General features: G+C 35.2%; 1 protein-coding gene across 3 annotated transcripts; it reads right to left on the bottom strand.

Annotated features, from left to right (window-relative positions):
- Positions 1-1,302: 1,302 nt before the first annotated feature.
- lman2 (lectin, mannose-binding 2) lies at positions 1,303-13,415 on the bottom strand. 3 transcript variants are annotated; one of them, XM_073820582.1, is made up of 9 exons: positions 13,211-13,415; positions 11,181-11,299; positions 8,473-8,590; positions 8,105-8,184; positions 7,599-7,640; positions 7,355-7,516; positions 5,019-5,133; positions 4,811-4,930; positions 1,303-2,264 (listed from the first exon to the last, which is right to left on the bottom strand). In XM_073820582.1, exons 1-9 carry the CDS (start codon positions 13,395-13,397, stop codon positions 2,104-2,106), a joined length of 1,104 nt encoding a protein of 367 aa, XP_073676683.1. In that variant the 5' UTR covers positions 13,398-13,415; the 3' UTR covers positions 1,303-2,103. The 3 variants fall into 3 exon arrangements, with proteins under 3 accessions (XP_073676683.1, XP_073676684.1, XP_073676685.1); XM_073820583.1 differs by lacking the exons at positions 7,599-7,640; positions 8,105-8,184 and adding an exon at positions 8,224-8,306; XM_073820584.1 differs by lacking the exon at positions 7,599-7,640.
- Positions 13,416-15,216: the final 1,801 nt, after the last annotated feature.

The raw sequence follows: 15,216 nt of genomic DNA, 5'->3' as shown, positions 1-15,216 counted from the left end.
AAAAATGTGACCCTGGACCACAAAACCAGTCATAAGGGTAAATTATTTGAAACAGAGACAATTATTAAAGCTAAATGATGCAAAAAATGATTTATTTCACGTCAGACGGGTGGGGTTAAAAAGGTCATTTTTTAAAGGTTAGTTTTTAAAAGACATTCATATCCTTGAGTACCAAAATAATTGAAACAGTTATAAGAATAGAAACAGCAGCGAGAATCACGTCATAAATGTCTGTCGGATCCATTATTAAAAATAAAAGTAATTTTGATTAAAAAAGATAAAATTTCCAATTCCAAGTTATCAATGATTAAGTCACTCCTGCCAATCTTCCTCCAATAAAGCAGAATCAAAATTAGTCTAATTAATCAAATTATAACTAAAATCAAAGTCGAATTCAAAATCTGAAAAAGTAAGTCTAACAGAAATATTAGACTGTCTAGGTGCAACCAGTATCAGAGTAAAAGAAAGAGAGCACAGAGAAAGGAGAAGTAAGAAGTCTGAAGTCTCTGTGTAGGTTTAGCACTTCTTATACCCTAAAACCATACAGAAAAGGAAGTCTATAGATCGCTTTTGATGCTAATATCGATTAGGGAAAACATTAGCCATGTCTTCACAGCTCGTGACCAAAGGTGTTACTAATTTGCATGTTTGCCCACCGACCCAAACTTCCTCTTTTAAGGGGCAAATGTCTTAATCGTCTAAAGACCTTGCCACATTACAAAGAAGTACTTCTTGTTCTAAGAACATTGGTCTGTGTCTGAGTTAATGATAGATATAATAAAATATACGAAAATAACATAGCGACAGCATACAGTCTCATGTCTCAAAAGGTCATATTCATAATACAATTATGCATAATCTTAGATATGAATATGCAAGTTATTGTTAATTCCATAAAGTCAACACATCGCTAAATAAATAAGCTTTCCATTGATGTATGGTTTGTTAGGATAGGACAATATATGAATATATACATTTTTGAAAATCTGGAATCTGAGGGATCAAAAAAATCCAAATTTTGAAAAAATCACCTTTAAAGTTGTCCAAATGAAGTTCTTAGCAATGCATATTACTAATCAAAAACTCAGTTTTGATATATTTGCGATAGGAAATTTACTAAATATCTTCATGAACATGGATCTTTACTTAATATCCCAATGATTTTTTGCATAAAAGAAAAATCGATAAGTATTGCTACAAATACACCCGTGCTACATACTGTATGACTGGTTTTGTGGTCCAGGTTCACAAATAAGAGAAAAATAGTTGAACAATTAAAAACTGAAAAGAGAAATACAACTGTTTAACTGTTGTAACTGCTTTATTGTCTCACCAAAAGCATCATTTTACAGTCACTGCCCATTTAAATGTGAACTTCTTTCAGAAACAACTGTAAATCAGTGCATTGCAATCAATAACTTCTTTTACAGAGGCGCAAAAATAGCTAAACAAACAGAAAGATGTAAGAAAAACAGCTGGACTCACATAAGGCTGAACTCTTGTTACCCTGCAGTAATAAAACAACTGAAAATGTCATTTTTGGTTCAATACTTTCAGAACTCCTATGGTTAAAAAACAAGACTCAAACATTATGCCGTAGAGAGAAGGGACTAAGCAGTAAAATATTTACATTGATTTGATGAATTTAAGAGGACACTTTTCATCAGTCCGATGTGTCGTGCAGTCCATTAAAATCCTCTTAGGAAATCATACAGGAGGTAAGAAACAAAAACAATCATCAGCACTCCAGAGCAGAACAAAACAACATGTAGATGGAAAAAAAAAAAACTGTTAAAACAAAAATAAAAAAAATAAAACCACCAAGCATTTAGAAAATGAAGCTAAATCAAGTATATAAAGGGCAGTACACACAAAAAAAGACGCACTACTGTAGAGCGCACTGAAAGTGTGCAATTTACTTCAGCAGACCCAAATCAAAAAGAAGCCAACATAAAAAAAATGTTTCTTTGAAGCCACAAATCCCACTCTTTAGACTCAACCCTGCTTTCCTTCCAGTAGAGCAGTTCGATAATATCAGCTGTTCAAAATTCACATTCATGTTTTTCCACCTACGATCTCCAGAGTCCTTTGAAATCTCGTTGTTTAGTAGAACCTCTTGTTCCTCTCTTGGCGTTTCTGAAAGACCACAGCACCAACAACGGCGCAAACCACAATTCCCAGCAGGGCACACAACAGAAGCAGGAAGACCTTCCAGCCAGTGAGGGGCGTGCTTCGGAAATTCCCCGTCGGATCATCAATATTGTCTGTTTTGGGGGGAGAAGACATGAATATCATAACCAATCGAGTGAAACATCCTTCTGCCAACAGTTTGAATATGTCTGTAACTACTAGGGATGTAACGGTATTATCAATATCAAGTTATCTTGATATCGTGTTCACATGATGATATAGGTCTTTAAGGCAAAAAGTTTTTAAAACATATTTAAACTTCTTATTCTAACATAAAAGGTCTTTAAAGTTGGGCCATTATGCCTTAGCACAGTATCTGTCAAATGAACTAAAACCAAAAGCACAATATGGCTTAATACCTTCAAGTTTTAAGTTTTTGTTCAGGCGATCAGCTCGTGATCCGGTGTTTTCCGCACCTCAGAACAGCTCAGTTTACAGAGAATGCATTGATCTCATTTACTGCATCTGCTGTGAGTTTAGCACACGTTTGGGAATGCAATGACCACCAGTTATGCTTTATTTTCACATTTTGTGTAATTTCCAACATTTTAATGGTCAGATGAAAACAGCACTTCACTAGAGGCCACGTTTTTGCTTTCACTGAAGGAGTTGTCCATTAAAATAAAAGTTCTACTGCCATTTCGGTCAAAATAAAAGCTTAAAAGTGCAGTATGAATTGCTGACAGCCAGCAGTTTAAATGGGTAACGTTACTGCGGTCCAAATTCAAAACATCTCTTTCAAGTGTAGAAATTAGGAAATAAGTATTGTAATTTCCTTACAGTAGTGTAAAGCAAAAATAATAGGGATGCACCGAAATGAAAATTCTTTGCTGAAGCTGAACAAAATTAAACACTGTGCCAAAGGCCAATTACCAAACACGGTTTTTGTGTTTTTTCACCATTGCATAAATGAAATGTACTTTTTACAGTTTTTTCTTGCTTTTCAAAAAAAAAAAAAAAATCAATTTAAAAAATGTACTTAACACTGAAAATTTTTAACATTCTAGTAGACATTATAGCCTGCCAACAAACCACAATTTAATGTAAAATTAATAAGTTAGTAAAATAATATTCTTTGGCCATTTTTAAGACCCCCTTCTTGAATCAAACATGTGTTTTTAATGTACAAATAAATGCAGCCTTGCTGAGCAAAGGAGAATGTTATGATAAATGTATGAATAGAGTTTTTTTGTCTATTTTTGTCTTACTTTATTTTATTTTACAGAACAACAGTAAAATTACAATGCACCCACTGCAGAAGTGGGTATAAGGGTTTTTATGCATCTTTGCAAATGACCTTTCTTAATAATGTGCTTGTTGGCAAGTTTCGCTGATAAACACAGCTAAATGTGGCTAAATGCAGCTAAAGTAAACATTACAGCTGATAACCCCACAGCAGAGGGGCGGGGCGAGCAGAGCTCATTTGCATGTAAAGGGACCATGCAATAAAATGAGCTGATTTTTTGCAGAGCTGATTTTGACAAGGTAAAAGGTTGTTTTTTTTTTACACTAATATTGAGAATTTTTAACCAAAGTATATTAGAGACTTTTCATTAAGACCATTAGGGGTGTAAATATTAATCGATTCGTATCGATGCATCGATTATGCAGCCGCCGATTCAATGCATCGATTCGTCCGCAAGAGTATCGATTAATGTGTTTATTTTGCCGCCTGTTTGTTCACTTGTCTATTTTTAGAATCCGTTCCGACCTTTCTTTTACTGTCTATGGCTCCGACGTAAGTGTACTACCTACTCCTAAGCTGCGGGTGGCGCTAACCTCATTATTGTCTTCTACTTCACACGCCTTACTTTCGTTTCACAGTCCATCTATGATGTTGTTCATGTTCACACACCTCACGTTGTTGTCTGACTTTCAAGAGCGATGATTTTGAACTGATTTTGTGGAGTAGTATTCTATTTGCAGTTCATCTACTGCAGAGGATGTGTGACCATTACCTCTTAATAAGATGCAAATTGTATTTTCAAAATGTAACCAATTTTGTATAAATGAAACTTTTTAAAACAGTGAATAGGCTAATTGGCCATAGTAGACCTGCACTATAAGCATTAGCCTTTTTAAAAATTATTATTACAATTTATCTGATTGCACTTTGTAGATGCAGTAACTTATATTTGCTGTTCTATTTGCAGTGCATTGAGCACAACTGCTTTAGTGTAACATACACATTATGTGAATTGAATACTGTTTCTGTATTCTCAATAAAAGGCAAATTATTTACTATTTTTGTTGATTTATTTGAAACTTAATAGATATCATGTAAAAATATCTAGTATTGAATCGAATCGGATCGAATCGCATCGTATCACAGGGAATTCTGAAGTATCGAAAATAATCGAATCGTTGGCTTAAGAAATCGGTATCGTATCGAATCGTCTTGAAGGCTCCGATTTACACCCCTAAAGACCATAGAGATTCATATGAACTTGTAGAAAATGATCATCTGATTAACCGTTTCATTTTGAACTCTCAAAGTGCTTAGATAAAAAAAAAAATTCAAGTCTTCATATGCTTTTTTTTATTTTTAAATATCACAAATATCATACCGTGACATTTTGATTTGGTTACATCCCTAGCAACTACACATCACTTGTGTTACCTTTCGGCGACTTGAGGAGACTGACACTCGGCTCGATCTTCGTCCAGTCCTGGTTGTCCTCCTCAGGAGTGTGTTCTACCATCAGCTGGTACATCTTCATAGAGATGATGTCATGATTATCTGCACAGAGCAAGCAATATCAGTGAGGTCTAGCAAACACATCAGGACTACTATGGACATCTAAGGGAGATTTATTAGTCGTACTAACCAGAAAGATCTCCTGTGGCCGCAGAAGCCCCAAAAAAGTATCCCGTAGGGAGGCGAACCCCTCCGAAATCAATGCATTCTTTCCAATCATTCCTGTCATCCACATCTACCATAATCTGTGAAAACACAACATAGGTGTGATTTACTTCTTTACATACAGTCAAACCAAACATTATGCAGACAGCAGATATAACTATTATTATATACCAGATATTTTATATTATTTAGTTAATTTATTAAAAATTATTGAAAATTCAGACCACTGTTAGTATTACAATATTTACAAAACGTCACGATCAATACTTTGTTGACCAATTACCAAGCAATGCTTAAATCTGTTCAGTCTGTGGTATAAAAAGGTCACATTTAAAAGGTCATGACTGTTTCACCACCAAAATGAAAAACGGTCAGTAGTCACTGTTAAAAAACAATACAGTTCAAGTTTGTAGTAAGATTTATGGAAATTAATACTTTTATTCAGTAAGGATACATTAATTTGATCACAAATGTCAGTAAAGACTTTATTTCAAATAAAGGCTGTACTTTTGAACTTTCTATTAGTTAAATAATTTTCAACATTAATAATTACAAGAAAGAATTCAAAAAAATGTTGGTTTATTAGAAAACGGTCCTATTAGAAAACATTACTTAATGCTAGGGGTGGGACGATACAGGTAACTCACGATTCAATCCTGTGGCGATATGTGGCCCACGATAATGATAATATCACGATTCACGATATCTACGATATTCAATATATTGGAAGAAATTTCATCAACGATATATCACGATATATGTGACTGAAAAAGAAAAAAATACCCATAATAAGGAAATCTTATGCATTTATTAATGCCAACATTTCCAACACTGTGCAAAGAAATATGCATTTGCATAATAACTCACTGCTCCTTGTCTTAAATGTAAACACTGTACGGCTAGAGAGATAAAACTGCCTGAACATTAAAAAAACAACATGAACATTAATTAACATGTGTAAACCATGATACTGAAACGTCAGTAGTAAGTTACTGTAAAGTGCTTTATGTTAACCTGGACAGTGGTCACATCAAGGCATATTCTTCTTGAGGAACACTAACTGATCAGCAAGCGGGTGGGTCTTTGATTTGTTTTTCGTTATTTTCCGCCATTCTTCTCGCGTCTCTTTTTTCTGCGCTTCATCTCTGTTGTTGTTAGTTAACTTGTGTTCTTCCCTGGCCGCTGCTTCCGCCACTTTACCCCTATTTACTCGAACAGCGCCCCCCGCAAACAGAATGGTAGATATTGGGTAGTGACAGTGACACTGACGACGGGTAAATTAATCATTTTGTGTTGTAATAAAATATCGATATTGGCCGTTAGTGTATCGATTATTTATTGCGACAGAGAGCACAACAATATATTGCAATATCGATTTTTTTTCCCACCCCTACTTAATGCACTGACTAACATTAACAATGAGCAATACTTTTGTCACAGTATTTATTAATCTTTATTAATGTTATTTAATAAAAATACAAATGTAGTTAATGTTAGATTAAGGCTCAAGCCTATTAAATAATGTTAACAGCACAACTTCTGATTTCAATAACGTATTAGTAAATTAAAATTAACATTAACTAGGATTAATAAATGCTAAATACTAGTGTTAGATCATGTAAACTATTCTAAGCAGAGCCTAATTGTAAAGCTTTTATTTATTCATTCATTTTGTTTATCGTTGTATTATGTTTTTAACCTCATGTCAGCAGCAATAATTAAAAATAGTTTTACAATTAAGAAGAGACTATAAGACATTTAAGGTTAATTTTAGACATAAACCCCGGTTTCACAGACAAGGCTTAAGCCTGGTCCTAGACTAAAATGTAAGTCTGAGCTGTTTCAACTGAAACAAAATTGCACTGATTGATCTTAAAATATATCAGTGCCTTTGTTTTGTCTCAAGATGCACACCAGTAGTGTTTTTTTCTAAGCATGTTCATAAAAATTACTTAAATGTCCTAATTGAACTATGGGCTAATCCTGACTTAGTCTAAGCCCTGTCTGTGAAACCGGGCCTTAGACATTTAATTCAGGTTTTAAATAAATCAGTTAAACATCTCTGAATAAAATGTTTTTGAGCATCAAATTAGCAAATCATATTACCAATCATGTGACACTAAAGAGTACTAATGCTGAAAATGTAGGTTTACATAAAATTTTAAAATATGGTCAAATAGAAAACAATTTTTTTAAATTGAAAAAATAGTTCACAAAATTACAGATTTTAACCGTATTTTTGAGACTTAAAAAAAAAAAAAAACATAAAAAAAAAAAATAATCTTACTGACTGTATCTTACCGTGAGTCTGCCTTTGGAGTATCTAATGGCCAGGTATGTGTCATGCTCTTTGTTTCTGACTTCCACAGAGCAACCTCCCAATTCAGTAGACCGGCCGTCTTTCCCGTGGTCGTACGGCAGGGAGCCGTTACTCACCATTGCAGAAATGTAGGGAAACGAGCGCTAGAGGAACAAAGAATATAAATAAAATTTACTACATTGATTTTTGCCTATATGGTTGATACAAAAATGCAATGTAAATTACTTTTTTCTTCTTTGTACCCTTATCCAGCGGTTCCTGAACCAGCTTGTGTAAAACAGAATGATTTAAACAATCACTAATCACTAAAACCAAAACAATAAGCACTATAAATATTTTTTATAAATGCTTCATCAACAAATAATGAGTGAAGAGGGGGCGAGAAAATGACATGGACTACATGATGCAGGCAAAACAAAGAAAGCATTGCTTATTTGTAGAACATAAAGGGATAGTTCAAATAAAAGATATTCATCTCCACTCAAAGGATTGTTTTTCAGTTTGGCGTTTGAATGCAAATACTTGGTAAATAACCATATTCAAACTATCCCTTTAAATCAGTTTCCACATGAGGACAAAGCCGATGACCAGAAGCAGAACAAACATGCCAGAAATCCAGTATTCCCATAAATAGCTTTTTTGGAAATAGAGTTTTAGTTTATCTGAAGATGAAAAAGCTTTCGGTCAGATGAAAGTACAAAAACACAAACATTTTACATCTCTCAACTCACATCCGGAGCCTCATCGTTAGGGTATGTGTCTATAAAAATGGCCAACCCATGGAATTTGGCACTACTGCCAAACACGGAGCCTGCAGAGAAAGAAGGACCCATGAGTACGGCGCACTTACATCCATTCCTTGCAGGTCATTACGGAAGGTATCCACAAAAATAGCCAGGCCTACAAAATGGTCTTGGTTTCCAAAGACTGGGCCTAAATGAAAGTATGACACAATCAACTGCAGGGAAGAAACAGCAGACTTGCAGACGGATCACAGATGGACTACACACACATAGACAGCATTACAGCTCATTACATTTAAAATCATGAAATGGTGGAGAAAGTGATTCTAACCTTCAGTTTTTCTTCACAGACTTACCAGGATGTAGTCTCTCCTTCGTGTACCACATGGCAAAACCATCTCCATGCAGATTCTTTTTTCCTGATCCATGAATTTTAAACTGCACATGCATCTCCCAATCCTTCAGATAGCAGGGCTACAGAGAAGAAAATTAACACTACTCAGCATTGCATCACATTAACCGTTTAAAGGAGTAGTTTACTTCCAGAACAAAATTTTACAGATCAACGCCATTGTCTACCAAGATGTTTATGCCTTTCTTTCTTCAGTCATAATGAAATTATGTTTTTCGAGGAAAGACTTTCAGGAATTATCTCCATATAGTGGACTTTAAAGGGGTCATCGGGTGCAAAACTAACTTTTCCATGTTTGCACATTAATGTGTGTTGGCAGTTTGTGTACACAACCACCCTACAATGATAAAATATTTTTTTAATCTTTAAAAGTAATATCCCCTTTTTAAAATTAGGTCATTCTCAGCTTCTTGTCGTTGTGACGAAACACAGTTGATTGACACAAGCGCCTTCCCTTAGACCCACCCTCACCGAGCTGAAACAGTCTGAATACGATTGCCATTGTGTGACTCAGGTGGAGAGGAAGACTCTAATTCAGGGGTTTTCAACCTGTGGGGCGGGCCCCCCCAGGGGGGCGACAGGACCTGTAAAGGGGGGCGCGAGAATCTGACTTGTTCACCCGAGTAATTATAAGGACGAACTCTCAATGTTATAGGCATCCACTAGGGGGCAATCTGATTAATCTCCAGAAACAGTTTTACAGGTCCATTTACAACCCTAGGATTTGTCCCTAGAATTAAATGCTCTGTTATTGCCTTATTTGGAAGCTTCATGAATATTAATGAGCTCTGCTCTGATTGGCTGTTTCACAGAGCTGCTCATCTCTATCTCTATCTCTATTGATAAAAATATGTATTTAATTAGGAGCTCTAGCCGCTTTTAATATGTGGTTTGTTGAATCTGCCGTTTTGAATCGCCGACATTTTAGTCTCATTACTGCGATCATATGTGCTCTGTGTAAAGTTATAATGCGGAGGGAGTGCTTGCTTACCACACAAGTTCAGCTGCTTGTCAGTGACACTCGGGATCTGTAAATCATTCGCCATCATCAGCGCAGTTATTTCTCCGTTTATGTGGTAAGTGAAATCCTATGTATTGCAATGTAACAGGCTAGTGCTTACATTAAGCTAACCGTGTCCCTTCAGTGACTCACGTTATTTTACTGATGTGCTGACGTTACCGACGATTGGGCGATGCAAATGTTGGGGGCGTAACTATTAACCATCCCGGGACTATTGCGTAACAGTCGTTATGTTGGAATTGACCTATTTTTCGGTGGTCTTTGGCAAAAACTATATTTATATAAGGAGGAAACGATGGTGTTTGAGACTCATGGTATGTCATGTCCATGTACTGAACTGTTATTATTTAACTATGCCAAGGTAAACAGTTTTCCATTCTATGGCACCTTTAATGTTCAAACAACTGTGATATATGACGATTTAGAAGCTGGAGGAGAAAATGAGATGGGAATTTTTCAAACTACTCTAGTCATGAACTGGATTACACAGAGTTGAAGCAGAGTTAGACACGACAAGCATTCAAGATTAAAAGAAAATACTTTTTTTGTTTTTGTTTTTTTAGAAAATGACCGATCATTTCACTACATAAGATCCGTCTTCATTGGCAGGAATCGTTTAGAGCCCTTTGAAATCTGCACTGAAACTGCATTTAGGACGTTCAAACTTGGGGTTCAAAACACCATTGAAGTCCACTATGTGGATATAATAAAAATATCTTTACGACTGAAGAAAGAAAGACATGAACATCTTGGATGACAATGGGGTGAGTACATTATCTGTGAATTTTTGTTCTGGAAGTGAACTACTCCTTTAATTTCAATATCAGGTTCATGTTGGTCACATGAATTCACAACGCTGTCGCTGACCAACAGAAAGCTGCTTGGTTTTGTAGGTTTTAAGCAGTGTTGTTTTTGACAACCATCTTAGATTTAGTCTTAGTCTTTTGGACTAAAATGCTTCTTAGTTTTAGTCAAATTTTAGTCACTTCTGTATGTGATAGTTTTAGTCCAATTTTAGTCGACGAAAAGTCAAAAAGGTTTTAGTCTAGTTTTAGTCGACGAAAAGTCAAAAAGGTTTTAGTCTAGTTTTAGTCAAAAAAAGGGAAAAAAGTAGTCTTTTAACAAATTAATGTAGGTCAGTAAGTATTTTGCTGTTGGGTAGTGTCACTTATAAGTTCTGAAAATAGCAGATCTATAGTTCAACACAATGTGAGCTTCCGGATCGACTATTTTCACCAATAATTACAATAATGAAGGAATGTTTTAGAACATAAAAGACAAACAAGGATGGAATGCTAAAACGGCTTGCCATACTAGTATAGCAAAGAGTATTTAATGCTAAAACGGCTTGCCATAGCGTCAGATACTTTTAAAGTTTTAATTGGCATGCACAATAAGCGGAAATGTCATGCATTTTAAACGTCTGACAGACCACCCACTAACATTTTGGTCTATTCTCGTCTCGTCAACGAAAACTCACACACGTCTCGTCATGTTTTAGTCATCAACGAGCCATTTTTATCTCGTCATCGTCTCCTTATCGTCATGAAAAAAAGTGGCGTCAACGTAATGATTTCGTCATCGTCATCGTTGACGAAAACAACACTGGTTTTAAGTTTAGTTTTACTTACCACTGTATTCCAGATGGAGCCCTGTTTGCTCCTCTCATCCGGAGTCAGACGTACATACTGGCTGGTTACTAAAGTACTTCCCCAAAAGTCCCACTGACTTGATGAACTTGTCCCAACACCTGAAGTAAGATATGAATATATATGCGAATGATATGAACGATCATGTCATTTGCAATGCAAACCTTATACAGACTTACACACCTGAACTTATACATCTGAGACCACAATGAAAAAATAGGATTCAAAATGTATGCACTGTAAAAATAAGTTAGCTTGATATCTACAGAGAAAAAGTTATAAATGGATTAACAGCACATTATATGCAGTTTTACTGTGAAATACTGTCATTTTTTTTACCCTGGACTACAAAACCAGTCTTAAGTAGCATGGTTATATTTATACATTGTATGGATCAAAATTATTGATTTTTCTTTAATGCCAATAATTATTAGTATATTAAGTTAAGATCATGTTACATGAAGATATTTTGTACATTTCCTACCATAGATATATCAAAACTTAAGTTTCTGATTAGTAAAATGCATTGTTAAGAACTTGGCCAAATATTGTCCTATCTAACAAAGGACCATATAACAATATTTATTTATTCAGCTTTCAGATGATGCATAAATCTCAATTTTAAAAAAATGGACCCGTATGATTGGTTTTGAGGTCCAGGGTCACATATAATTTGCAATTAAAATCAGTAAAAAATACTTTTTTTAGTTTGATTTTTGTAATGCACATTTTGGGTTTTGTTTTACATTTGATGTTATTTTGAGTTTTACGTTTTATTTTAGTGTCATGTATGACTCTGATTGTGTTTTATGTTTGTCTGTGTGACTAATACGCATCTACATACAAATACTGACCAATTTTAATAGACAGGACACTTAATAATGAATTCTAAACTCATCATGTGGTTTTGTATTGTAGGGTACAAAGTGCAAATTGCATTTTGGTAGTTCGAATAGATTGATATATCAATATTACATCAATTAATAAAATATACATTTATAAAATATTATGTGACATAAAAAGCATACAGACATCTGGCAATACTGAAAACATTGGCATAGTATTTTGAAAATGAACTCAATTTTTAACCTGAATGTAATGAAAAAATTGTGAAGTGCACCTGGAACTACACTCAAAGTATTAGGATTAAAATGATTTATTTTACATAAAAAAATCATTGATATTAGATAAAGATCATGTTCCATGAATACATTTAGTAAATTTCCTACCATAAATATATATTATGTTAATTTTTGATTAGTAACATGCATTGCTAAGAATTTCACGTGAACAACTTCAAAGGCGATTTTCTCAATATTTAGATTTTTTTGCACCCTCAGATTCTAGATTTTCAAATAGTTGTATCTCAATCAAATTTTGCCTTATCCTAACAAACAATACACCAAAGAAATACAAAGTATTTCTGATCTGTAACCCTGCTGTGTCTTTTTTTTTTTGTCTTGCAATACTCTTGGGATCTTCCTGGCATAATGCTGGAGAACAAGATCATCAGGTTTTACACAAACCTGTAAAGGAAACGTGTACCTGATGATATAATTTTCAGCTTTTCACTGGTGTTCAGGTATTTGGTCCCAGTTTATGACAATACAAACCAACCACAAAAGTCTTATCTATGCAGTATATATATATTTCTTAAATTAAAGAGTATACTGACAATTTACATGCTTTACCTGGGAAGGTGTATTCTGTTCCAACCTGCACTATAACGTTAAATGCAAACTGCCTTCACCTGTTCAAATAAAGCCTGACCACTTTTGTTTACATTGAGTTGTCACAGTAAACTGAAGACTCGACTGTAGCCTGTTTTAAATGCTCACAATAAAACACAAGACCCATGACATTACAAAGCAACTTATGTGACACCCTAATCTACGTAGTGAACACAAAACTTAACACACTTTCGTAATCGTGTGGCTACATGAAGTAGTCTTAGCATGAGAGTAATTGCTTAACGTTACACTAGCAGGCGGCTACAGCAGCTAACTACTCACCCTGATATGGCTTAATGAGCGAGTGCTCCCGCTTTAAGTGCTCCGCATTCCCGTCCGTTATATCTGAATATACGGAAGAAAAGTGGACTAGCCATAAAAGTAAGAGTATTCTGTGACACACCGGCATTTTGCGAGTTACACTTGTCTGAGAGTGAAGCCATGAAGCTGGGCTTCTTTCTCGTGCCATTTTTAACGTCTTCCTTCCTCCGCGCCTTCACTTCCTGCGAGGAGACGCGGGCTGTGTTTTAAAACCTAGTGAGCTGCCTGCATAGACAGCATGATTAGGCTTTATAAGCAGGATATACGGGCATTGTAGCCCTTAGGAAAATTAACTATGGTTTTACTACCGATAAAACCGATAAAGCATCGTTATTGTAGTTAAACTATGGTAATCACAAATTAGCCATTGTTTTGCTACACCAACCATAGTTTAACTATGTTAAGGCTAATAAACGCTGCTCAAAATCATAGTTACTACACTTTTACTATAATAAAGCCATGATAAATCTTCAGGAGGGGCTCATTATAAGTCAAATGTTTTGTTTTTTATGTTAATTTTTCATTTCGTGACTAATAAAATAGTTGGAGAGTGGGCACAGTTGCAACACTTTTTGCATTTCCTTTAGTTTCTCAGAGACTGTTTGTATTAGAAAGACAAAATTTTAATACTATAAAGCCACATCTGTCATCTACTCACCCATATTGCTGCAACGTGTACATATGACAATATGGGTACAATTTACACTACAAAGTGAAATGTTCAATAAATTCAATTAAATGTAATTCTTAAATATCATTTATTTTTAATTTTTTGCACAGTCTGTGTCTTTAATTAAAATACACAGATTAGCATCTTTGAGCTAGCTTCAAAAGTATCTAAAACAGTCACAACCAAAACATTTGGTGAAGTTACGGTAGTGACATCTTTGTTTGTTGTCCCATAAAACTGTCGACTGAAATGGTAGTGACAATTGGGAACATAGACTATAATATTTGGGGGAAATAAATACATTTTTATTTTAGTGTTTTAGTATGTGGGTTAAAATTCTGTAATGTGATGTGGTCACTACCAAAACATTACTCTTACGACCGAAACATGGGATGTTTGTCAAAAATAAAGTATAATGAATTATCAACAAAGATATTATGATAGTGTGTGGTTTAGTGCAGTGGTTCTCAATCCTGGTCCTGGAGGACCCCTGCTCTGCACATTTTGCATGTCTCTCTTATTTAACACACCTGATTGAGATCTTCAGCTTGTTAGTTCAGTTCATGGATCTCTACTAATGAGCTGATGATCTCAATCAGGTGTGTTAAATAAGGGAGACATGCAAAATGTGCAGAGCAGGGGTCCTCCAGGACCAGGATTGAGAACCACTGGTTTAGTGTATGTTCAACTAATCCTTAAGTTTGAAATCAATATGATCAACTTTGCATTTACAAAGAAAAATTGGATTCAAAATACAACAAATCTTATAATTCACTCTTAAAATATTAAAATTAGGAGTTCAAGCGTGTAACTGTTAGAATGGCCAAGGATCAGCAACCTCCACATAAAACTGATCGTGCAGACCAAACCGTATGTCGTAGAGACTTGAAACTTGGAGGGTTGGTAGTACTCACACCACCTACAACAACACCAAAGTTCGCCCAAATCGGCCTCAGGGGGGCGCTACAGCGATTAAAAGTATGAAATCATAACTCATAACCCCTAAACCGTCAGTCGCAGTCTCCTTGGCGCACGCCGGACCAAACACATGCCTCAGATTTGATCGTAAACCTGGCGAAATTTTCAGGTATTTTGGATTTTTTGCAAAACCTACTTTTGCGAACTAGTCCAAGGTTTTTCGCCTGATCGGAACCAAACTAGTGTGTGTAAGAGCTCAATCTGAGGTTACAGGTCAAAAATCGCAGATCGCACGCTATAAGAGGGGAAAAAACATAAATACGGCTATACCTATGTATTTGTCCAATCAAAATGAAAATCGCTGTGCACAATCTTGGTC

This window comes from Garra rufa, chromosome 16 (assembly GCF_049309525.1).
Source record: "Garra rufa chromosome 16, GarRuf1.0, whole genome shotgun sequence".
NCBI classification, from domain to species: domain Eukaryota; kingdom Metazoa; phylum Chordata; class Actinopteri; order Cypriniformes; family Cyprinidae; genus Garra; species Garra rufa.
Note: the sequence above shows the minus strand (reverse complement) of the source record. Positions and strands in the feature narration are given on the sequence as shown.

Coding starts and splice junctions, on each gene's coding strand:
- lman2 (XM_073820582.1), bottom strand. CDS start 13,397: ATGGCACGAGAAAGAAGCCCAGCTTCATGGCTTCACTCTCAGACAAGT. Junction 11,300..13,210: donor GCTCATTAAGCCATATCAGG/GTGAGTAGTTAG, acceptor ATCTTACTTCAG/GTGTTGGGACAAGTTCATCA. Junction 4,931..5,018: donor GGCCACAGGAGATCTTTCTG/GTTAGTACGACT, acceptor TGCTCTGTGCAG/ATAATCATGACATCATCTCT.